General features: G+C 38.2%; 1 protein-coding gene across 1 annotated transcript in view; it reads left to right on the top strand.

Moving 5' to 3' along the window:
• Positions 1–25940, top strand: part of LOC126484898 (neural-cadherin-like) — a 324021-nt gene that overhangs the window by 131356 nt on the left and 166725 nt on the right. The window contains exons 10-14 of the mRNA XM_050108497.1: positions 6735–6903; positions 6984–7190; positions 7287–7558; positions 14755–14960; positions 25166–25308. Of these exons, the coding sequence (XP_049964454.1) occupies positions 6735–6903; positions 6984–7190; positions 7287–7558; positions 14755–14960; positions 25166–25308 (997 nt within the window). The remainder of the gene's footprint in view (positions 1–6734; positions 6904–6983; positions 7191–7286; positions 7559–14754; positions 14961–25165; positions 25309–25940) is intronic.

Genomic DNA, 25940 nt, shown 5'->3' with positions numbered 1-25940 from the left:
ACACCTACAGCAGTTTCTATTTCATCTCAGTGGCATTCACAGCAGGATCAAGTTCGCTGTGGAGTTCGAGGAAAATGTACACCTACCCTTCTCAAAATTTTTATCGAGAGAAATTTAGACTCCAAAATGGGAGACTTGGACTATGGTAAGGATATGCACATGGACATTTACCTTAATGCTGGGAGTTGCTATCATCCATCTCAACAGAGCTTGATACCAACCACCATAGTATATAAAAGAGCCAGGGCCATCTGCAACATGTAGCGTTTGCTAAATGAGTTACAGCATCTGCAGGAGACTTTAAGTAAAAATTTGTTACAATGAGATAGAAATAAGATGTGCCTTAAAGGCAGATAAGAGGAGGGAGGAGAAACCAGAACAAGGTAAATGTGTGCCATTTCTGTGATATGCAGGGCTGCCAACAGGCATTATGATGAAAATAATGGACATACATCAAATAAATACCATTCTCCATGCAACCTGGAAAATTAAGGACATGCTTGGCTCATCCAAGGACTGTACACAGCAGTCCTTTATAGTATTGAGTGCAAATATGGGATTCAGTACTTCGGGCAGTCACACTGTTGCATCTCGCACCTCCATACGGAACACAACAGAAATGTTCGACCAAACCTTGACAAATGACCTCACTGTTCACTCAGCCTCTGTATTAAGCAACTAACAAGTTAAGCTGTAAGAAATACATCATCTTAATTTCAGTTAACTTAATCCACCTAATTTCAATTAAAAAAATTACCGTATGGTAAACTTCATTATAATGAAGAAACCTGCTGTTACGTAAACACTGTTCATCCTTTTACATCGGCATGGCTACCACCTAGTTATCAGTTAGGATGAATGGGCATAGGCAGAGGGTGTGTTCCATTGACTCACAATATCCTGTTGCAGAGCAAGCTAACAACATGACAGTCATGATCTTAGTGCCTGCTTTACCATAAGCACCATCTGGAACTAGTGCTGCAATGTGTCCTTGATTCTCGCCACCCTCCTTGCCTTAATATGTGTTAAGTATTTCCATCTCAGCATTTCTTAACAGTAATTACTCATTTCTTCACTCCATTTTAATTTCTATAACTTTCATTTTCCAACCTGTCTACTTTTCGCTGTCCCCCCCCCGCCCCCCTCCCCCCTCTGTTACATACAACACTCTTAACTTTTCACTCTTATCAACTCATGCAAAAAGTGTAGGCAGTAAATCTGTCTCACATATTACCCTGTCTTCCACCTTTAAACTCTCAGGTTGTTGAATCTCATCCAGTGCAGTCCCCAACAATGATTCTTTTCTTGTCATTCTTCATTCTTTCTGATAAGTCTCCCCTGACCAAGTGTTCTGGATGACTTTTGTGACTGTACCCCTTTTCCTAAACCTCTCCAGCCCTTTTCCTTCACATCCTTCTCTTTCCCCTTCAACCCTTCTGCCAGAAGAAGGAGCCACTGGCTACGAAACATTGTCTAATTATAACCTTCTTCTATGTGCATCTCTTGCTGCCACTTGGTGAGTAGATTTCTTATCTATCCCATTGTGTTTATAGGCTGATTGATAATGACTTGAGAGTCTTGGTTACAGCCAGGTAGGATACCACCCGAATGCTTTCAACCATGACATAGTTGCACTGCACTGTATTGTGTTGTGTGAAGTCATCAAGCCATGGGGTGTTTGTTTTGGTCAGGAAGCAAAATGTTGCTGTAGAGGGTGCAAATGTATGAAGAAGTGGTTTGCTCTAGCAGTTTATGTCATAGGTATCATGGACTAGGATTGAGCTGTTGAAGTTACCTGGAGATTGGGATACCAGATTTTGTAATAGTGAGAGACTGGGATCAAGGGTTGTCTATTGGTAAAATGTTCTAGGGCTGAACTGTTGTAGTCTTCAGTCCAGAGACTGATTTCATGCAGATCTCCATGCTACTCTATTCTGTGCAAGCTACTACTGCAACCTACATCCTTCTGAGTCTGCTTACTGTATTCATCTTTTGGTCTCCCTCTATGATTTTCACCCTCCACACTTCCTTTCAGTATTGGTGATCCCTTGATGTTTCAGAATGTTTCCTATCAAACAATCCCTTCTTCGAGTCAGGTTGTGTCACAAATCTCTTTTTTCCCCAGTTCTATTTGGTACCTCCTTAGTTATGAGATCTACCCATTTAGTCTTCAGAGTTCTTCTGTAGCACAACATTTCAAAAGCTTCTATTCTCTCCTTGTCTGAACTCTTTATCATTCATGTTTCACTTCCATACATGGCTGCACTACAGAAGAATACCTTCAGAAAAGACTTCCTAAAACTTATTTCTATCTATATTCCATGTTAACAAACTTCTTTTCTTAAGAAATGCTTTTCTTGCCATTCCCAGTCTATATTTTATAACCTCTCTACTTCGGCCATCATCAGTTGTTTTGCTACCCATATAATATAACTAATCACCTACTTTAAGTGTCTTGTTTCTGAATCTGATTCCCTCAGCATCACCTGATTTAATTTGACTACATTCCATTATCCTTGTTTTGCTTTTGTTGATTTCATCAGAGGTTTTATTTCTTATCTCTGGTGTTTAATTCCTACTCAAAATTTTTCTTTGGTTCCTTTACTGCTTGATCAATATACATATTGAATAACATAGGGGATAGGCTACAACCCTGTCCCACTCCTTTCTCAACCACTTCGTCCCTTTCACACACCTTGACTCTTTTGTGTGGTTTCTGTACAAGTTGTAAATAGCATTTTTCTCCTTCAATTTTACAGCTGCTGACTTTGGAATTACAAAGAAGTATTCCAATCATCACTGTCAAAATCTTTCTTTAAGTCTACAAATACTATAAACATAGGTTTTTCCTTTCTTTCATCTGTCTTCTAAGGAAGGTTGTAGGGTCAGTACTGCCTTGCATGTTCCTACATTTCTGCAGAATCTAGACTGATCTTCCCAGAGGTTGGCTTCTACTAGTTTTTTCATTCATCTGTTAGTATTTTGCAACAGTGACTTATTAAACTGATAATTTTATAATATTCACACCTGTCAGCACCTGCTTTCTTTGGAACTGGAATGATTATGTTCTTCTTGAAGTCTGAGGGCATGTCCCTTATCTCGTACATCTTGTCCACCAGATGGAAGTGTTTTGTTATGGCTGGTTCTCCAACACCATCAGTAGTTCTGTTGGAAAGCTGTCTACTCATGGAGCCCTGTTTCAACTTTGGTCTTTCATGGCTCCATTTTGCACTTCCTATTAATCCTTATCCAGGTGTTTGTGTTCCCTTTTGTCTGCTTTATTTACTGCATTTTTATATTTTCTTCTTTCGTCTATTAATTCAATATCTCCTATGTTATCCAAGGATTTCTACAAGGCCTTGTCTTTTTACTTACTTAATCCTCTGCTCTATTTCATCTCTCAGAGCCACCCATTTGTCTTCCACTGCATTCCTTTCCCCTGCTCTTGTCAATTGTTGCCTGAAGCTCCATCTGAATCTTTCAACAGTCTATGGTTCTTTCAACTTATCTAGGTTTCAGCTCCTTATTTTCCTACCTTTTTTGCAATTTCTTCAGTTTTAATCTACAGTCCATAACCAAAAAACTGGGTCAGAACCTACATCTTACTCTAGAAATGTTTCACAATTTAAAATCTGGTTCCAAAATCTCTGTCTTACTATTATATAATCAATCTGAAATCTTCCAGTGTCTCCAGGTGTCTTCCACATGTACAGCCTTCTTTCATGATCCTTAAATTAAGTGTTATCATTGATTAAATTGTGTTCAGTGCAGAACTATACCAGACAGCTCCCTCTTTCATTCCTTTCCCCCAATCCATATTTACCTACTATTCTTCCTTCTCTTCCTTTTCCTCCTATAGAATTCCAGTTCCCCACAGCTATTAAATAGTGGTCTCCTTAAGTATCTGAATAATTTCTTTTAACTCATCCTACATTTCTTCCATCTCTTCATCTGTGGAGCTAGTTGGCATAAAAACTTGTACTACTGTGGTAGGAGTTGGCTACAATAATGCTTTCACAATATTGTTCATTGTGGCTTACCGGCATTCCTATTTTTATATTCATTATTAAACCTACTCCTGCATTGCCCCTATTTGGTTTTATATTTATAACCTTGCATTCACCTGTTCCTCCTGACACTGAACGTTACTGATTCCCACTATATTTAACTTTAACCTACTCATTTCCTCTTTTTAAATTCTTTTACCTATCTGCCTGATTAAGGGATTTAACATTACATACTCAGGTCTGTAGAATGCCAGATTTGTTTCTCCAGATGATGACATCCTCATGAGGGACTGTTTTACATCCAGAGTATTTTGCCCAAGAGGGCACCATCGCCATCTAACCACACAGTAGAGCTGTATGCCCTCAGGAAAAATTACGGCTCTAGTTTTCCAGAAAAGGAGAGTTAGTCATTGCCCTCACCCATCCAGCTCCTTCCTTGTTTCGTTACCAGCACTACACAACCCTCATTCCACCATCCCACCACCCAATCTTCTCATTTTGCTCCTTTTCTGCTACCCCCAAGCCCAACTTTCCCCTTCCCTCCATCAATCCTCCCAACTGCACCTAACTGCCCTACCCTCTTTCCATCTCGTCCAAGTGGTGCTCCCCAGAAGCACTTCCCTGGCCCCATCCATATCTTACATCCCTCTCCCTCCCCATCCCAGCCTCCTCCTTACCCCAAACAATTACCACTCCCTTCATGCACCGGTGCTGCTTGCAGTGTGGGATCAGTAGCCAGAGACTGCAGTCATGTGTGTGAGAGTTGTGTATGTGTGTGTGTGTGTGTGTGTGTGTGTGTGTGTGTGTGTGTGTCTTTTGTCTGTTTTTGACGGAGTCCATAGTGGCTGAAAGCTGATTTGTGACTGTCTTCTTGTTGTGCCTATCTGCGACTCAGCCTCTCTGCTGTATGGTGAGTAGCAACTTTCCCTTTCATAATATTGGTACATTCCATCCTGGATTTTCCATTGTTTAAAGTTTAAAGTCTCTATCCTCTACAACATTCACATAAAAATCCTGAATACCAGATACAATAAGATCTACATAGTGTCTTTAAACATATTAAAAATCCAGTCCAGAGTTATGTTTCTTCCCAATACAGGCAAAAATTTTGTGTCTGGTAAGGTTCCTCACTTGCAACCTGGAAGACGCATTGCTTCGTGCAGTGGAAGTGGCAAAACAGTGGCTGAAAATGACAGGCTACTGTTGACGTATTACTGGCAAGAAGGCTAGAAAATTCACTCCAGCCTGTGGTTCAATGAAGATCATGACAGTCACGGTGATATCACAATAAATGAATGCAGCAGTCATTTGACAGATCTGTACAGAGATAGACTGACTGTATAGCCAAACTTTGCCCAATCAAATTCTGTAAATGAACTGTATGTGATGTGGTTTGTATTGTATCAAAAGGTTCAGTACATGAATAATTTACAAGAAGGAGTGGTGTCATTTAGTAGAGATCAAACATTAAGGTAACATTTCACCCAACATGGAATAAGAAGTAGTAGTGAAGTAGTCTGCAGCTTCGAAACACTCACAGTTATTCAGGCACTGTTTTTTGAATGCATGGTGTCTGTTCCTTTGAAAGAATAGACATAATGCAGATCCTGCAGCTGTGAAACACTACATGTAAATTGAAGTGGGATCACTGTTATCAGTTGCAGTGAGACATTAAGTGGAATCAGCAGTGACTAGCAAAAATGTGTACCAGACTGAGATTCAAACCCAGGCTCTCCTGCTTACTGGCTATCTCGGTACGCTTCATGGCCGATCTGCATTCCCATGGAGTGCCACCTATCCACTGTCACTGTCCTTATACTCCTGTTTGCTACTTAGAGATTCCCACAGGAGGTCAGAGTTATTTACGCAGTAACCACTGTGCCATCTGCACATGGTGAAAATGTGGATGAGCCATGAAGCATGCCGATATAGTCCATACAGATGTGATAATGCTATGTCCCAGATGGTGCAGTGGTTAGCACACCTGCCTAATAATCAGGAGATCCTGGGTTCAAATCCCTGTCCAGTACACATTTTCGCTCATCACCACTGATTCCACTCACTGTCCCACTGCAGCTGATAGCAGTGACCGCCCTTCAATTTACATATTCTGACAATGGTTTGCAATGCAAAAGTCAGAATTAATAATCTATGGCAACCATAGTCTTTTTCTAATCAATTATCATAGGACAGAACACTTCATTATGGCTCAGTTATGTGTCAGGAATAAGTAAAACACTTCAACCTATTGTGCACTGATGAGTGTAATATCAAAACATGTAAGAGGAAAAAGTATTTACTCTAGCTTTGGAGCTCTTACCCTTTCTTCTTGTAAAGGTACACACATTCACACATGAAACCACACAAAGGCCTAAACATGCACTCCCACAGCCATGGTTATTCTTGCCACAGCCACTGGAGTGCATGTTTTGGTGTCCGTACAGTTTATATGTTAATGTTTGTACTTTCACTAGCAGAAGAGCATGTCCTTAAAAGATAGCATGCATTGTGTCTCCTCTTATGTGTTCCCATACTCCACACATCAGTCCACCATAGGTGAGTGGTTGCCTTTCTCTTATTTTACATATTGTACCATCCAGGAGTTTCCAGTATTGCTTAACTTAATATTAGTTTACCTATTATAAATAAATATGTTGCACTAAAAAAAGAGAAAGTGGTTGTATTTTGATAATGAAGCTTTTTTTTTTAAAAAAAATTGTTTTACAGGTATAAACTGAAATTCAGAGTTTATGATCACAAGCATAACCAAGCTGACATCCAAGCTAATGTTACCATAACAGTGCAGGATATTTCAGAGGAAAATGTTGAATCTTCTGCTTCAGTTCGAATAGCAGGAGTGTCGGATGAAGATTTCATCAGGACTTGGAGTGATAGAGTGAGCTCATTTATCTTATTTTTTATTGTTATATTCCTTTAGTCCAAAGTATATTGACATATTTGTGTGTGATGTTTCAGACAAACACTCACACAGCCAGCAAATTAAGCAAACTACGGGACAAAGTAGCTGAACTTTTAAACATTCACAGAGAAACCATTATTATTTACAGTGTTCAGCTTCATTCAAGAAGTCCATCAATTACTGATGTCAGATTTACAGTTAATGGCTCAAAAAAGTATAAATCCTTTGTTCTGAATGGTTTAATTGCAATGCATAGGAATGAGGTATTGGTACTACTTTTTTATGTGGACAGCAAATTTATGCTTCTTTGTTTCCTGGAAAGTAATTTTTCAGTTATTTATTTACTTTTGTGTTCACAGATTGAAAAAGAAGTTGGAATTAATATCACAATGGTTGGTATAAATGAATGCCTTCATGAAACATATAACTGTGAAGGAAGTTGCACAAATAATGTCAGTGTGGATAAAGGGCTCCATTTAGTAAATGCTAATAGAACTGCATTAGTTGGTGTAAAAGTCCATGTGATGCCAGAATGCACCTGTGCAGTTCACAAATTTATCTTGACAGATAAATGTCACAAAACCTTTTGCTTCAATGGTGGAAGGTGCATAGATACAAGATTTGGCCCCAAGTAAGTGAAAAGATATTTATTATTGTTTCAATGCATGTCATTGCTACCTCTCGTTTGTTGACATCAATTGATTCATTTTGGAAACTGTATACTTAAACTAGAAAAAGAACAGAAATTCAAATTGTTAATAAAGTCGCTGTACTGTTATGTATGTCTTTGGACAACATATCAATCAGTTATAGGTAAGTAGTTGTTTCTTCAGAGTTCTGATTATTGTGAAAAAGATGAGTATGTATCAAGCAAGTAAATTAGATAACACAGAAGTAATAGTAGCAGCAGAACTACCACATACATTTCTCTTAACAGAACATGGGATAAAGAAATGAAGTTAATGTATACAACACACAGGACTCTGAAAAAGCTGTGTACTTCTGAAGATGACAACATAAAGGTGGAGATGTTGTAGTATATGTACACAATGAAATGGGAGATTGCATACCATGGCAAGTTGACAACTGTACAGAAACACTATTTGAATTGGCAGCAATACTGACAACATTCAAATGGAAAAGAAGTGTTTGATATTAGAGATATACAGATCACCAAACAGTCAGCTAAATGGTTTTCTAAAACAGATACAAGTTCCGTTAGAGAAGGCTGTTAGACAATTAACATATGTCATAATAGTATGTGATCTAAATGTTAATACACTAAAAGAGAGCTGTTACACTAGGAGTCTCAGTGATCTAATCAACACTTATGGTATAGATCTGGTGGTAAATAGTCCCATAAGGTGCAGTATAGATATAGAGACATTAATAGATCATGTAATTAACAAAATACCACAATACAGACAAAAATTACAGGTAATAAACACAGCTGTTGCTGGGATATTAATGGAGGTATTAGATAAGATAATGAAGTCAGAAAATAGCAGCCCTGTGGAGGCTATAAAAATTAATGCAATGTGAAGTCTGGAGTGATATATATACCAAACAGCAAACATAAATAAGAGATGGGAATCATTTTCCAAAACATTATCCTATTACATAGAGCTTGCATGTCCATTAGTATGTAAGAATGCAATGTTAAGAGCAATAAAAATTGGGTCACAGTAGATGTAAAAAGGAAGCTGGAACAGCTAAAAACTGTGTGTGAACAATCTCAGATAGATCCTACACAAGCAACTTGTGATGACTGTATAGACAAGAAGAGATCATGTAAGAAAACGATAAAAGAAACCAAATCCAATTACTACAGAAACAAAATTGCAGCTTCTAATAACATATGGTCAAACATAAAGAAAGAGAGGAAAGTGTAGACATGAGAAAGAGTGGGGACGTAACAATAAAGTAAAATGGGAAGGAAATAAAAGACCCTAAAGAAGATAGTAATAATTTAAATCAGCATTATGTTGAGGTAATGGACAAATTAATAAAGAAAAACTCTCCTGACAAAAAATGCATACAAAGTATTCCTCATGAAACAAAAATTTGTTCCTTCTCCCAATAAATGAACCTGAATTAGTAAAAATAACATACTGATTAAAAACAAAAAATACTGAGGGACTAGATGATATATCTGCTAGACTAATTAAATGCTGCCTGCTGTGGGTGGTAAAGTCTCTGACTTTTCTCATAATCTTAGTCATGGAGGAATATTTCTGAAATGTGTAAAAGGAGTAATATGATCCCTATTTTTGATTGAGGCAGCAAGGAAGATACAGGAAATTACTGACCAATTACTATTTGTTTATTTGTTTGCTGTCCATATAACAATCAATTTTTGGACACTGTCATAGATTTTACTTCACATATACAAAGGTTAATTAACACACATATGTGCACACATTGATATAGATAATGAAGGTCAGAAATTATCATTTTTTTATTGGAAAAACAAATTTATTACACCTGACCTGTCTAAAATAATAAAACATGCAATTAAAGACACAATTATAAATTTTATAAAAAAATGCAAGGGTTTAGGAAGGGCAGATTCACCAATACAGCAATACATTAATTTATAGTGTGTGTAGCTAAGGCACTAGATGAACAAAAGAAAGCTTGTGGTATGTTTCTTGACCTTTCAAAAGCTTTTGATTGTGTATGCTACAAGATACAGTTAGAAAAGCTTAAGGGTTATGGTATAAGGGGGAAAGCAGCCAATATCATAAAACCATTCATGGAAAATAGAGAACAGTGTGTAGAAATAAAGCAAAATGTGAACAGTACTATAACAAATGTCTACTCAGACTTTGAATTTGTTAAATATGTAGTGCCTCAAGGATCAGTGGTGGGCCCACTGCTTTTTATTTTATATGTAAATGATATGCCCAAAATAGTCGTTGGAAATGTTGTCATGTATGAAAATGACATTTCATTCATTATAAGTAGTGTTTCAACAGATGACTTACAAAAGCTAGCTTCTCTAAATATAGAAAATGGAAACAGTTATTTCAGAGGAAATAATCTTTTTATAAACATAAATAAAGCCACATATATGTAAATACATGCAAACAAAACACCTTGCTTGAACACTATTACAGTCAAGCTTGGAGACTTGGTTCTAAAACAGACACAAACTTCTAAATTACTGGGCATGACAGTGGGTAGGTACTTGTTATAGGAGAAACATAAATAATATTTGTTACAAAGTAAGTTCAGGTATATTTATAATAAGAGAAAGGTCAAGTACAATAAACACACAAGCACTGCTAAAAATACACAATGGGCTAGTTCATTCACAAATTTCATATGGTGTCCTGGTCTGGGAAAATCCTGCAAATGTACACACACCTAGTGTAGTAAAACTACAAAAGAAGGCTGAAAGATGCATAACAAAATTGTCATCTAGACATTCCTGCAGAAATAAATTCAGGGAACTAAACTTACGAACACTAATGTCACTTTACATACATGAAAAAATTATTTATTTAACAGTCATTTATTTAACAATGCAGTACGGTTAAACAGAGATACCCGTAACTATGTAACTGTAACAGAAGAAATAAAAGTGATTATCATATTGAAGGAAATCTGCTCAAATTAACTGGCAAAGAGCCTGTAGAAGCACGATGCCAGATGCCTTCTATATACCAGTTTGCGAGACCGTATAAAGACAAAAGAAAACATGTCTGCTTTCAGAAGTGAACTAAAATTTCACTGGATTAAAACTTGTCCATAAACTGTTGAAGAATACTTCGAAGTAAGAAATTAATGTAATGTTTCGTATGTAATTGTGTAAATATGTAAAGAACTTTCAGAAAGCATAAAGTGATTTTAATTGTTAGTAATTAAGTATGTATATCAATGTCATTCATTTGTTTTTCTTTAGATTCTTGTACTTCTAGAACTATTTTGGAGGAAATTGGTCATTTTACAGTTATATGCTTGTAGGTGTGTATTTTTTAACTTGTAATTTTTCTACTTCATGTAAACATGTCCAATACCATTGTACAGAATAGTCCATAGACATAAATAAATAAATAAATGACACCATTAATAATTAATAGTCAGTTAGTTAGTTTCACATTTCATGGATCATTTATACAATTGATGAAAATGATATGGAACAAATCACTTTACATTCTCTCTCTCTCTCTATTTCTCTTAAGGTAAAGAGAAATATGCTAATGAAACTTAGTAATTCCTACCCACTGTGATACTATGGTGGGCAGAAGAATGCCACTTTTGCACATCTGGTAAGTGTAGTGGGTAGGATATTTCTCATTGTAGGGCACAATGAGAGATAGACAAAACCTTAGCAGAGAATGTGATTCAGTTGCTCCAGGTCTGGATGTTATTGAGTGATGAGTGGAATGCTCTCACCATCTTCCAAAGTCCCACTGTCTGGTCATAAATGAGGAATATCCTACCCACAACCCTTCCTACATCCTCCTACCACCACCTACTCCACTCTGGTCGCAAGCGTCATCTACCCCATGAAAGGCTGGGCTACCTGTGGGAGCAGTTACGTGCTCTACAAACTAAGCTGTAATCGCTGTGTTGTTTTCTATGGTGGCATGAGAACCAACAAGCTGTCTGTCCAGATGAATGGCCACCGCCAAACTGTGGCCAAGAGACAGCTGGATCACCCAGTTGCTGGACATGTTGCTCAACACAATGTTCTTCACGTCAGTGACTGCTTCACAGCGTGTGCTATCTGAATCTTTCCTACCAGCACCCAATTTTCTGAATTGTGCAGGTGAGAACTCTTCCTGGAATATATCCTACATTCCAGTGACCCTCTGGCCTCAATCTTCATTAGTCTGTGTCCTTCACCCATCCATCCCCTTTCCTGCAGCCACTCCTGAACAGCACAGCCTTTTATTCCAGCATCGCATCGACTAGTCTTCTTTCCTGTCCTCTATTTCTCTCCTTTTCCACTCCAACTCCCCCTCCCCTCCACTTCTAACCTTGTGACTGCACCTATCTCCCCTACCTTGTCTCCACTTGCCCTGCATGCTCACACAAGCAGCACATTGCTGTCTGCCACCCCTACCTGTTATCATTCCTCCAGCGTCGTCCTGCACCACTCAGGTTGCTTCTCCCATCATCCTCAGTTGCTTGCAGTCCAACCTCAGTGACCAGAGACAGTGATCATTTTGTGTGCGAGTTGTACTTGCATAAACGTGCAAGTGTTGTCTATTTTAGATGGAGACCTTTGGGCCAAAAGCTCCTATGTTTAGCATTTTTGTTGTTGTGCCTGTCTGGGAGTCAGCATCTCCTCTGTAATATTTAATATTAGGGAACATCCAGAATACTTGAACAGTAGATAAAATATTTTCAGTAGGGAACATCCAGAATAGTTGAACAGTAGATAAAATATTTTCAAACGCTAATATTATTTGACACCAGTGGCATAAAAACAGACACATACCCAGAACAAGTGAACAGAAATCTCATTATTCACATATCAGCCCATAGCAACTTCATAAGAAGGCAACCAGAATAACACTGTCTGCTAAATGAATAAATACAACAACTAGAACAACATTCTACAAGCAAGAACGTCGATCATCTATTCAATAATACTACAGACAACATGACTACATAGAACTACCTAGTATACTGATACTGGACTGCAGCATGGCAACCCCTTCTAATTGCTCATAGAATTTTACATCACATTTCAAATCACTGGTGTTTAGTACATTTTGAAAGAGTGCAGCTGTGGTCTTATCAAATTTCGCCTTGAGTCGAGCTAAGTAATCCTCCACTGGTGCCCTGGTGCAAAGTGATGGTATTCCAAGGATTACACTTGGACAAGAACCACCTACTAGTCTGCCTTGATGCCACATCACTTTTCGCCCATATAGCTCTGGAAGATTCCTAGCTCTACTCAACGGCCAAGCACATTTTTATAATGACACAGTCAGTGTCTTTCGACGTGCACTAACAATCACTTATTTCAAATGTTGTGAAATTCTATAAGCAAATAGACAGGATTCCTATGGGTACCCCTTAGGTCTGCATGTGAGTAATCTATACCTGGAACAGTTCGAAGATGTAGCACTGAATAGTGTCCACCTGAAGTCGAATGCATTCTACATATACATAGATGACACATTTGTGGTGTGGCCACATAGCACAGAAAACCTACAGGAGTTACTATGTCATCTCAGTGACATTCATGGCAGGATCAAGTTCACTGTGGAGGTAGAAGAGAATGTACACCTACCCTTCTTGGAAATTTTGATCAAGAGACATTTGGGCTCCAAGGTGGGACACTTGGTCTGCAGTAAGAAGATGCACATGGACATTTACCTTAATGCTTGGAGTCACCTTCATCCATCTAAACACAACTTGGTACTAACCACCATAGTATATAAAAGAGCCAGGGCCATCTGCAACAGAAAGAGTTTTCCGAATGACTTACAGCATCTGCAGAAAAGTTTCACCAAAAATGGTTACAATGAGATAGAAGTAAGATGTGCCTTAAAGTCAGATAAGAGAAGGGAGGAGAAACTAGAAGAAGAACAACATAATGTGTGCCATTCCTGCCATATGCGGGACTGCCAGTGGGCATGATCAGGAAAATAATGGGCAAACATCAAATAAATACCATTCTCCATGCAACCTGGAAAATTAAGGACATGCTTGGTTCAACCAGACCATCCAGGACTGTTCAACTAGTCATTTGCTGTATTAAACGCAAATATGCGATGCAGTACTTTGGACAGTCATATCGATACTTCTCAAAGCTCCATATTACGGAACACAACAGAAATGTTCAATGCAACCATGACAGATGATCTCATTGTCCACTCAGCCTCTGTATAACATGTTAAACTGTAAGAGAAACATCATCTCAAGTTTCAGTTAATGTGATGCTCCTAATTTCAATGCAAAAGTATACCATTTGGTAAGCTTCATTCTAATGAAGTATCTCATTATGCCTTCTATCACAGACACTGTTTCTATACTGATATAGAACTAATCCAGTTTTTGTGTGCATCTGTATATGTGTATACCAGCCCTGTACCTGGAAAACATATACTATCAAACAGAGAACCACCTGTGAAACGACACATGACATATCAGCTGTTACGTAAATACTGTTCATCCTTTTACATTGTCTTGACTACCACCTAGTAATCTGTTAGGATGAATGGGCATAGGCAGAGCATGTGTACCATTAACACACAATATCCTGTTTCAGAGCATGCTCTACAACATGACAATTCTGTCCTCAGTGCCTGTTTCACCAGATACACCATCCAGATTCTTCCACCAGACACCTGTTTCTCAGAACTCTGAAAGTGGGAACTAGTGCTGCAACATGTCCTTGGTTCTCACCACCCACCTGGCCTTAATACACATTAATTACTTCCATCTCAGCATTTCTTAACAGTAACCACTCATTTCTTCACTCCATTTTAGTTTCTATAATTTTCATTTTCTGACCTGTCTACTTTTCGCAGTCCCCGTGCCCCCCTCTGCTTCCTTTCCCTTCAACTCTTCTGCTAGAAGAAGGGGCCATTGGCTCTGAAAGCTTGCGTAAGTTAAAACTTTGTGTGTGTGTGTGTGTGTGTGTGTGTGTGTGTGTGTGAGTGTTCCTCTGCCGCCGCTTGGTGAGAAGATGTTTTTATCTATCCAGTTACATTGTATATGTGTTTGGAGTGTTGGTAAAAGTTTTATTTATACACTGTCTTTCTTTGAAGAAGTTCTTGTCAGTGTGTCATGATTACACCTGTAAATGAATAGTTTATCTAAGTTAGTAACCGATATTTAGCAACTACATTTTTTATGCAGGTGCTCCTGCTCTAGTGAATTTAATGGTCCACGATGTCAGCAGACATCTCGCAATTTCCAAGGAAACAGTTGGGCATGGTATCCTGCTCTTGAAGTGTGTGGCAGTTCACATCTTAGTTTGGAATTTAGAACAAAATATAAGGCAGGGTTATTATTGTACAATGGCCCATTAACTTCTCCAGATGGAAATGAAACACTGCTTTCAGGTAAAGTAAGTTACCACTAAAAGTAGTATTTAAATGTATCAAAGTAGACTAACTTGAAAAAAAAATCCATAAAATCTTTGCAGCAGCATATCATGCTTGAAAGTAATAAAAAGTACAATAGTATAACTCATGTTACTGTTTTAAAAGTAACTTAACAAGTGAATTTTCAATTTTAAAAAATCTTGATGTAAAATTTCATCATGAATCAGTCACAAGAAAGCTAAGAGCTTCACAATTTGAAGCAGAATGTGAATATCTATGAAGCATATTTTTATGTAGGTGCCATTTTTAAATATGATTACTGTAGCCAGCAGTCTGTGCTTGTCTACTGAGTACCTTCTGTTATTCGATACTGACTGAAGGAAGTATTTTCTCTAGTTTTCATTTGTTTGTGCTTATTTGAATTGCCTCAGTTAATGGAAAATATGTGCAGTACTGTTGTGTGGAAAGGACGTGAAAGCTGTCAAGATTCAGTGGCACAGTGATCAGTGGAACGGTAAGAAAAAGAGTAGGAGCAGGCTATTACAACACTACCATATAGGGTGCAGACACTTCCAAGTGCCCCTTAGATGACACAGGAGCATGAGCACTGGTATAGAGTACATGCCAGGTAGTTATATGACATACATTTTGTGTGTGCGCAAACCAGTGCCCATGCCCATGTTCACTCAGCCAGTGCAAAACTATTGCATAGGCTCCAGCACAGCTACCTAACTGCCCACAGTCAGTTGTTCGTCCATCCCTCCCCACATGTACCCATGGGTGTCTACTGCCAGTTAGTGGGCATGCAAGAGCATTTAAAGAGGGTTATACTAATTTTCCTGAGGAAGACAAAATGTCACCACAGAAGAATTTGTATAGAAAGCTGATGTAGAAGTTCAAGAAAATGATGAGTTTCATTCAGTTCAAGAAGTGTTATTTATGAACTTATCACAGAACATGATAAATACTGGAAATTTTCATACATAGGGCCCTGGAAATGAGACGATTCAGCTGAAAAGGCACGCAAAACCATTGGTTTAGTCAGTGCTTTGAATTTCCTTGAGTGGCACAGTAATGAACTTTTCAGGTGAACTGTCACTGGAGCTGAAATGGGTCTGATTCCTTTAACACCAGAATTGCATTAATCAACGTTGTTGAAGGAAGTAAAATTGAAATGAACAATTTTAGCTCTGAAGATCTGACAATGGAACGTATTGTAAGACATGAATTAAACTGTGTTGAGCAATCCAGCAAAAGACATGGTAACCCCAGTAAAGGTTATTTTTCCTTTTTTGGTTCATAACTGTGCTTATTCTCATGTGGTTTAATGGAAACAAGATATTATCACATGATGTTGCTGGCAACAACTGACTCATTCTCCATATGGCCATGGTGTAGCACCAAGTGATTTACACTTGTTCCTGGAATAAAAAAGAAGTTTAGGCAGTTAATGTTACAAAAGCAATGATCATATCAAAATGTCTATTTAGCAGGAAAATCTGGTGGCAAATGTGAAGATGAAATTCTTAAGTGGGTTGGTCGCTATGATAAGTGCCTTAATATTGGTGGAAATTATATTGAAAATTAGGTTAAGATATATTCTTTCATGTAATAATAAAACTGTTTTAAGAAATGTTTAACAAACACAAGTTTAATATAACAACAGTGTAGTTACAAGAACTAAGTACTGGAAGGAACTGCTTACGAACACCTGGTCTAGAATTGTTTGTGCCTGGGCTACACTTTTCATGCTTTTAGTTCTTAGTGAGCTCATGAACATTAAACTAAATTGTGTAGTTTTCGATCAAAGGAATGGAGTGGTCAGTGTACAGTTCCTCTTCTGTCAATCCAAAACTGGGAAAACATTTGTTCCATAAAGGCTGTAAAACATCATGTGATGTAAGTGAGGTGGTCAACATACTGTTACCATGTTATCCTCTCTAATATTTCAGTTCACAAAGTAATGGTGCTTTGTTTACCAGAAGGTGTAGATGCTGTTCAAGAGATGGTTTTAATGCGATGGACAACTCCCATAATGTATTATGACAATATCTCAGGAAATATTTGTTGTAGGGCCCTACAATAGGTGCCATTGTGTTAGGTAGAAACATCATGTGAAATGTTTGCAATAAACAAAGGCATTATTATGTTCTGTAAAAGGAAATGAAATGATCGTATGGCATAATTGGACAGGAGACCATGTTTGAAGTTGTTCTGCACCTGGGGTAAGTCTTTGTATTTGATGCCCCTTCAGTGGACTCTGTGCCTTTATGATGAGCATGAGATGAAATTGTTAGGTCAACATAAACACTCAGCCTCTGAATCAAGAAAATCTCCAACCAAGCTGCAATTTACCTTATGACCTCAAGATCGAGAGTCAGTGATGGTATCCAATAGACTATGATGCGGTATTACACGTTTTCTTTGTGTGTTTGGAATCACAGTTTATACTGTATTATCTTTGTGAACCCTCCATGTTGGTAAATTGACCAAAAACAGCAAATCATTCATGTTTCTTCTTTCCTAAATTTCAATGCTGGCGTATTCAATGTGCTTTTGTAAGCTGCTAAGTTATTTCAATTCAGCTTCTAGAGAAATAAAATGATACCAGTATATTATAAGTTAATGTAAGTGTTTCATAAAATAATAAAAGAACTGTGCAGCTAGTCTGAATACCCATTTTTTCACTTCTTTCTTTGTAAAAAATGTGTAAATTTCCTTTGTATGAAAACAAACTTCTGTGAGAAAAATTTGTCTGTATGCATAGAAATGTCTTTTCTTCTCTCAGCAGATTCATTTAGACTTTTTTAAATAACTTATGAGAAATAAACAATTTAACATTGCTATTGCATAGCATTTCCCATTCTTCAAAATATGGTGTTCCACATTCCAACCTTACCTGCATGTCCTCATGATTTTAGTCAATGTGAGCATAAGCAGAAAAGTGCCATATATTGTGTGTGTGTGTGTGTGTGTGTGTGTGTGTGTGTGTGTGTGTGTGTGTGTGTTTGTCAGCTTGACATGGTTTCATGGAACAGCACTCAGAAAATCTCAACTTATTGTATTGTTTGAGTTGCTCTGAAAATGTAAGGCATTATGTAGGTTTGAATAGTGTAGCATTATGATCCAATTCCAAAGAATGCATGAAACATACAAAAACTTCCACCATCATACCACAGCAAAATATCTTGCCAAGAACCCAAGGAAATTATGGTCATTCATAAAATTACAAAGTGGATCACAGGTTTCTATCATGTCACTCACCATGTCTGATGGGTCAACGGAAGACAGCAAAAGGAAAGCCGAAATTTTAAGTTTCATGTTTAAAATATCATTCACTCAGGAGGACTGTTCAAAATATCATCATTTGACTTTTGCACAGACTTTCACATTGAGGACAAGGAAATAGGCATCACTGGCATGGAGAAGCAACTGAAAGAGTTGAAAACAAATAAGTGCACGGGTCCAGACAGAATCCCAGTTCAGTTTCACAGAGAATACTGTGTGGCATTGGCCCCTTACTTATTTTGCATTTGTCATGGAATCTCTCACCCAGGACAAAGTCTCAAGCAACTGGAAAAAAATACAAGTGAATCCCGTATAAGAAAGGTTAAAAGAATGAACATGCATAAGTCCAATATCTTTAACATTGGTTGCCTTGGGATTCTCGAGTGCATTCTGAGTTCAAATATAAAAAATTTCCTTGAGACAGAAAAGTGTCTGTACACAAGTCAGCATGGATTTAAAAATCAAACAATGTAAAATCCAAGATGGAATGTAACAATATTATGAGAAGGAACGTTACTATGCACCATATAGCAGAGATGCTGAGTGGCAGATAAACACAACAAAGAGACTCCTCAATTAAAGCTTTTGGTCATTAAGGCCTTTGTCAACAATACACACACATACACACACAACACTCATGAAAATACAACTCACACACACGACTGCAGTCTTGCCTGAGACTGCAGTCTTGCCTGAGACTGCACTCTTGCCCGAGGCTGCAGTTGTATGTGTAAGTTGCATTTGTGTTTTATCTCTTGTTCCGGTGATCCGTGTTATGACACTATCACAGGATATGGAACATGTCAATTTTACAAGCTTTTGGCCAGAATTTATGGTAATACATAAAACAAAACAAAAGCAGTAAACAGTAACTTAGGTCCCACTACAAAAAATACATTTTAGAGATAGATAGAGATTAAAAAACAAAAACAGTAAACAGTAACTTAGGTCCCACTACAAAAAATACATTTTAGAGATAGATAATGATTACAAAATAATAAGTGTTACAGAGAAATAAATATTGCAAAATATATGTTTACATTAAAAATATTCGGTATTAAAAATACAAATTTAGGCATACATTTGTGATTTACAATACAAGAAATGTTAAACACGGTAGTTCAGGAACTCTTCTATTGTATAAAATGATCCTTGCAATAGGAACTGCCTTAAGGTTTTTTTAAACAAGAGATCATCATCTACCAAACACTTAATTCTTGAAGAGAGGGCATTAAAAATTTTACAGCCACTGAAATGGACTCCTTTCTGCACCATATTCGGATTTGGCTGTTCATAGTGGATATCATGTCTCCTTCTAGTATTGTGACTGTGATATGCACTATTTAGCTTAAAGATGGATTTTTCTTTCCTTATGAAGCACATCAAAGAGAATATATATTGCGCAGTGGATGTAAGTATTTCAAGCTTCTTAAAAAGATTCCTGCATGTGGCTGTAGGATGGACTCCACAAATGATCCTTATGGCTCTTTTCTGTACACACAGTACTTTTTTAGCCAGTGGCTGATTTCCCCAAAATATAATTCCAAATGCCATAATTGCATGAAAGTAACCATAATATGCTGACTTAATGGTTTCCATATTTCTATAAGAAGAAACAATGCACAGTGCATATGTCGCTGAACTTAGTCTTTTGCATAGATCCAGGATGTGGTTTGACCTATTGTTTGATATCAATATGCAAGCCTAGGTATTCTGAGGAATCTACCCTGGTTATTGTCTGCTCACCTAGTTTTACTACTATTTCCTCATCTTTGGATGTTGTTTGGAACTGAATGTAGTTTGTTTTACAGTAATTTAAAGAAAGACCATTAATGTTAAACCTGTTCGCTGTTTCATTTAAAACTTTATTTGCTGTTACCTCTAGTTTATCTACTTGAATTATCAATAAGTAGTGTAGTGTCATCAGCAAAAATAGTGAATCTATACTATTCCGTACAGAGAGGGAGATCATTTATAAATACACTCCTGGAAATGGAAAAAAGAACACATTGACACCGGTGTGTCAGACCCACCATACTTGCTCCGGACACTGCGAGAGGGCTGTACAAGCAATGATCACACCCACGGCACAGTGGACACACCAGGAACCGCGGTGTTGGCCGTCGAATGGCGCTAGTTGCGCAGCATTTGTGCACCGCCGCCGTCAGTGTCAGCCAATTTGCCGTGGCATACGGAGCTCCATCGCCGTCTTTAACACTGGTAGCATGCCTCGACAGCGTAGACGTGAACCGTATGTGCAGTTGACGGACTTTGAGCGAGGGCGTATAGTGGGCATGCGGGAGGCCGGGTGGACGTACTGCCGAATTGCTCAACATGTGGGGCGTGAGGTCTCCACAGTACATCGATGTTGTCGCCAGTGGTCGGCGGAAGGTGCACGTGCCCGTCGACCTGGGACCGGACCGCAGCGACGCACGGATGCACGCCAAGACCGTAGGATCCTACGCAGTGCCGTAGGGGACCGCACCGCCACTTCCCAGCAAATTAGGGACACTGTTGCTCCTGGGGTATCGGCGAGGACCATTCGCAACCGTCTCCATGAAGCTGGGCTACGGTCCCGCACACGATTAGGCCGTCTTCCGCTCACGCCCCAACATTGTGCAGCCCGCCTCCAGTGATGTCGCGACAGGCGTGAATGAAGGGACGAATGGAGACGTGTCGTCTTCAGCGATGAGAGTCGCTTCTGCCTTGGTGCCAATGATGGTCGTATGCGTGTTTGGCGCCGTGCAGGTGAGCGCCACAATCAGGACTGCATACGACCGAGGCACACAGGGCCAACACCCGGCATCATGGTGTGGGGAGCGATCTCCTACACTGGCCGTACACCACTGGTGATCGTCGAGGGGACACTGAATAGTGCACGGTACATCCAAACCGTCATCGAACCCATCGTTGTACCATTCCTAGACCGGCAAGGGAACTTGCTGTTCCAACAGGACAATGCACGTCCGCATGTATCCCGTGCCACCCAACGTGCTCTAGAAGGTGTAAGTCAACTACCCTGGCCAGCAAGATCTCCGGATCTGTCCCCCATTGATCATGTTTGGGACTGGATGAAGCGTCGTCTCACGCGGTCTGCACGTCCAACACGAACGCTGGTCCAACTGAGGCGCCAGGTGGAAATGGCATGGCAAGCCGTTCCACAGGACTACATCCAGCATCTCTACGATCGTCTCCATGGGAGAATAGCAGCCTGCATTGCTGCGAAAGGTGGATATACACTGTACTAGTGCCGACATTGTGCATGCTCTGTTGCCTGTGTCTATGTGCCTGTGGTTCTGTCAGTGTGATCATGTGATGTATCTGACCCCAGGAATGTGTCAATAAAGTTTCCCCTTCCTGGGACAATGAATTCACGGTGTTCTTATTTCAATTTCCAGGAGTGTATAATAAAAAGTAGGGGGCCCATAACTGAGCCCTGTGGCTCTCCACATGTGATGGTACCCCATTCTGAAGATAATGGGGCACCATCTTGACTATCTACTACAACTTTTTGTTTCCTGTTTGACAGATGTGAGTCAAGCCATTGCCCTGCTGCACCACTTATACCGAGATGTGCAGCTTTTTGTAAAAGAATTTGGTGATTTACAGAGTCAAATGCTTATGTTAGGTCACAAAATATGCCAATCACTTTCAGTTTTTTGTTGATAGATTCCAAGAGTTTTCCAGTAAATGCAAATATTGCATCTTCTGTTGACAAACCTTTCTGAAATCCAAACTGACTTTTGCTGAAGATATTCACTGAGATGCTTAACTATCCTGACATGCATTAGTTTCTCTAAAACCTTTGAAAAGCTTGTCAGTAGTGATACTGGCCTATACTTAGCAGTATCTGTCTTATCCCCCTTCGTATACAGCAGTTTTACAACTGCATACTTAAGCCTCTCAGGAACTATTCCTTGCTTAAGTGACGCATCAAAAATGTGGCAAAGGACTTTACTTACATGGCTGGAGCAGTATTTTAATAATTTCTTAGAAATGTTGTGAATTCCAGCAGAGTTTTTACTTTTCATGGATTTAATAAATCTTTCAATTTCTTGAACAGTGACTGTTTTTACCTTCATGTGTTGTACTGAACCATGTACTATAGCTTTCAAAAGATTGATGGCTTGCTTCATCGACCTTTGCAAACCTATTTTTTCTGTTACTGTTAAAAAATTGTTGTTGAATGTGTCTGCAACTGTTTTTGGATCGCTAACAAGATTACCCTCACTTTTGAGTTGGATATTTTCTCTACAAACTGCGTTTATCCCCGTTTCCTTCTTTACTAATTTCCTGATAGTTTTTATTTTATTGCTCGAGTTGTCAATTTCTGTCTTCAAGCACATGTTCTTTGCTTCCTGAATGGTCTTATTCAGAACTTTATTGTAGATTTTATAGTGTGTAATCCTACTGTTATCATTTGAACTCCTGGCTGCAGCATATAGTTCTCTTGTTGTTTTACAAGAGATTTTGACGCCTTTAGTAATCCAAGGTTTGTTTCCAGACTTGAAGAGGTTTTCTCTCACAGATTTTTTAGGAAATGCTTCTTCAAAAAGGCTTGTAACTTCTTTGATAAATATATTAAATTTCGAATTAACATCAACTGTAGCAATACAGGAGACCAGTCCACAAGCTGTAATTGCTGATTAAAGGTTTCAGTGGTATGTATGTTTATAATCCTAAATGTTTTCCGTGTGTGTGTGTGTATGTGTGTGTGTGTGTAGCTATTGTTGATGAAGGCCTTAATGGCTGAAAACTTTAATTGTGAGAGTCTTTTTGTTGTGCCTATCTGCGACTCAGCATGTCTGCTATATGGATTTAAAAAGCATCACTCGCAGTGAAAGGTAAACACACCAGAGAGACAGTCCTGATGTTGCTGTTGATAATGGAAGCAAGACAGAAGAAAAATTAAGAGAAGGTCATAGGGTTTGTTGACCAGGAAAAAGAGTTATGTAAAATAGTGTAACACATTCAAAATTTGGAGTAAAATAGGAGTAAGCTATAGAGAATGGCAGGTAATCTATAACATGTGGGAGAACCAAAAGGGGACAATAAAGTTGGAAGATCAAGAACAAAGTGAGGTTAAAAAGGGTGTAAGACAGAGATGTAATCTTTCACCCCTACTGTTCAATCTGTACATTGAACAAGCAATGATGGAAATAAATGAAAGGTTCAAGAGTAGGATTAAAATTAAGGGTGAAAGGATATTAATGATATGATTCACTGATGATATTATTGATATCCTCAGGGGATGTGAAGAAGAATTGCAGGATCTGCTGACTGGAATGAACAATCTAATGGATACAGAATATGGACTGAGAAAAATGAATGTAATAAGAAGCAACAGAAATGAGGATACTGAGAAATTGAACAACAAACTTGGAGGTCACAAAGTAGATGAAGTTAAGAAGTTGTGTTACCATGGAAGCAAACTACCCCAAGACAGACAACAAGGTGGTCATAAAGAGCAGACTAGAACTGGCAGAGAGGGCATTTCTAGCCACAAAAAGTCTACTAGTATCAAACATAGGGCTCTTTTTTGTGAAGAAATTTTTGACGTGTTTCAATTATGTGGTAGTAAATCATGGACAGTGCAAAAACCAAAACAGAAATTGAAGCATTTGAGATGTGGTTCTGCAGAAGAATGTTGAAAATCAGGTGACTGATAAGTTAAGAAATTTGGAGAGTCTCTGCAGAATTAGTGTAGAAAGGAAAATCTGGAAAAAACTGACAAGATGAAGGGACAGGATCACAGGACATTTTTGAAGACATCAAGAAATAACTTCCATGGTAGAAGAGGGGGCTATAGAGGGTAAAAACTGTAGGGGAAGACAGAGATTGGAATACATACAACAAGTACCTGAGGATGTAGGTTGAAAGTGCTACCCTTGATATGAAGAGGTTGGCACAGGAATTTGTGGCTGGTCACATCAAATCAGCCATTAAAAATAGCCTTTAACAGAGTCTTGAATTGTAGTTCAAGTTTGTTAGGACTGAAATTTGAATTTGTTAATATTTTAAATTCATTATTGTTCATTGTTATGTTTAGTTTTCCTGTGTGTTGTAATGAAACCATTTCCTTACTGCTTATGTGTGTTCCATACAAATTATTACTTAATGACTAAAAGCACCTTCTGCAAAGTTTACATAAAAGTAGAGAAGCAAAGGGAGTTCAGCGTTCTCTGTAACAAAGATCAATTATTCTTGTGGTACTCTTCTCATTTTTACAACCACATTTTCAAATCGATTTGACACAATATCTCAGTGATCCATTAGGCTATTATCTTCAAGTGAGGCACTGCTGCTGCTGAGTCTTGTCAAACAAAGGAGAGTCTCACAAATTATTCTGCTGAGAAAGCTTACAAAGTCGTATCACTGATTCTTAATTGATTCTTTTATTATTAGACCTTGTACAGATTGTACTATCTGTAACAGAAACCATGTCAAATGTGAAAGTCAGCATGATTTATTAACACAACTGAAGTCACCTATTATCATGATATCATTGATATATTTATAAAAATAGGAAGTACAGGTTGGCAGATATGGTAAATGTAAGCTAAATAATGTAACTAGAAAAGTTGTGAATTACCGCCTGTTTAATATCATAAAGGCATCTGCATAGTACAGCTAAAGCCCTTTATTAAAGACAGAAATGGACCAGCAGTAATTATATTTATTTGTTGTTGCAGTTTATAAATACATTTATAATAGTTGTTACCATATTCCACATCTGTCAAGCATGAAGATACCTGCAAACATGTTTTTTGAATGGATGGCAAGATCAGTTATTCACATTAGAGGCAGAACACATCTCTGATGTGTCTTACTGGCCCTTGTTTCTAATGAGGAAGTTGTGTTTGAGAATGTTATGAAATATGTCTTTGCCTGTCTGACGACAGTCTCAACTAGTAGTTTACATATTTCTCTTACAGATTTTATATCACTTGAATTGGTAGATGGGATGCCAAGACTTCTGGTTGACTTTGGCTCTGGCACATTAGAGCTCAAAATAATAACAAGAAAAGAGTTAAATGATGAAGAATGGCACAGGATCGACATTTTCTGGGACACAGAAGTATGTTAAAATAATTATTTATTTACTTCATTTTCCATTCATTGTGTTGCTAGATGCTGAAAATATAGTATTTTGAACCCTAAACTCAAAATTGTTGCATTCCAAATAGAAAAAGAATATATAATTATTCCACATCCATAAGTATCAAAAACACATCTTCCCACATTGCCTTTTGAACTGGTTGCTACTCTTTCAGTGACAAGCCTTCATGATTTAAAAATTAATTACCATAGACCTTCAGCTTCAGACAAGTGAAACTAAACCCATAAGGAATAATATCTAGGATATATCATGGGTGCATCACAAATTCAATGTTTCTTTTAGTCAGCAATTAGATAGAAGTCTTACCAAAACGAAAGCATTTAACGTCTCACTGTTTGTAATTCTGATGAAGCATTTCCTAATGTATTTGGGATGGACGTTCAAACCTGATACAGTCTCCAGTACAGTTACTAAATCTCACAATGCAGATTTTATGTGAAGTCATTAGTGATGATATGATCCTAACAAACAATTCATTTTTCAATAAACAATTTGAGTATTTGAAAGAGAGTGACAGAATTTTATGTCCTGTTGTGATGCATGCATTGAGACTATCGGCAGTCACTTTGAAAGTTGCTACAATTAAATAA

The sequence above is a fragment of the Schistocerca serialis genome, chromosome 6 (assembly GCF_023864345.2).
Source record: "Schistocerca serialis cubense isolate TAMUIC-IGC-003099 chromosome 6, iqSchSeri2.2, whole genome shotgun sequence".
NCBI classification, from domain to species: domain Eukaryota; kingdom Metazoa; phylum Arthropoda; class Insecta; order Orthoptera; family Acrididae; genus Schistocerca; species Schistocerca serialis.
Note: the sequence above shows the minus strand (reverse complement) of the source record. Positions and strands in the feature narration are given on the sequence as shown.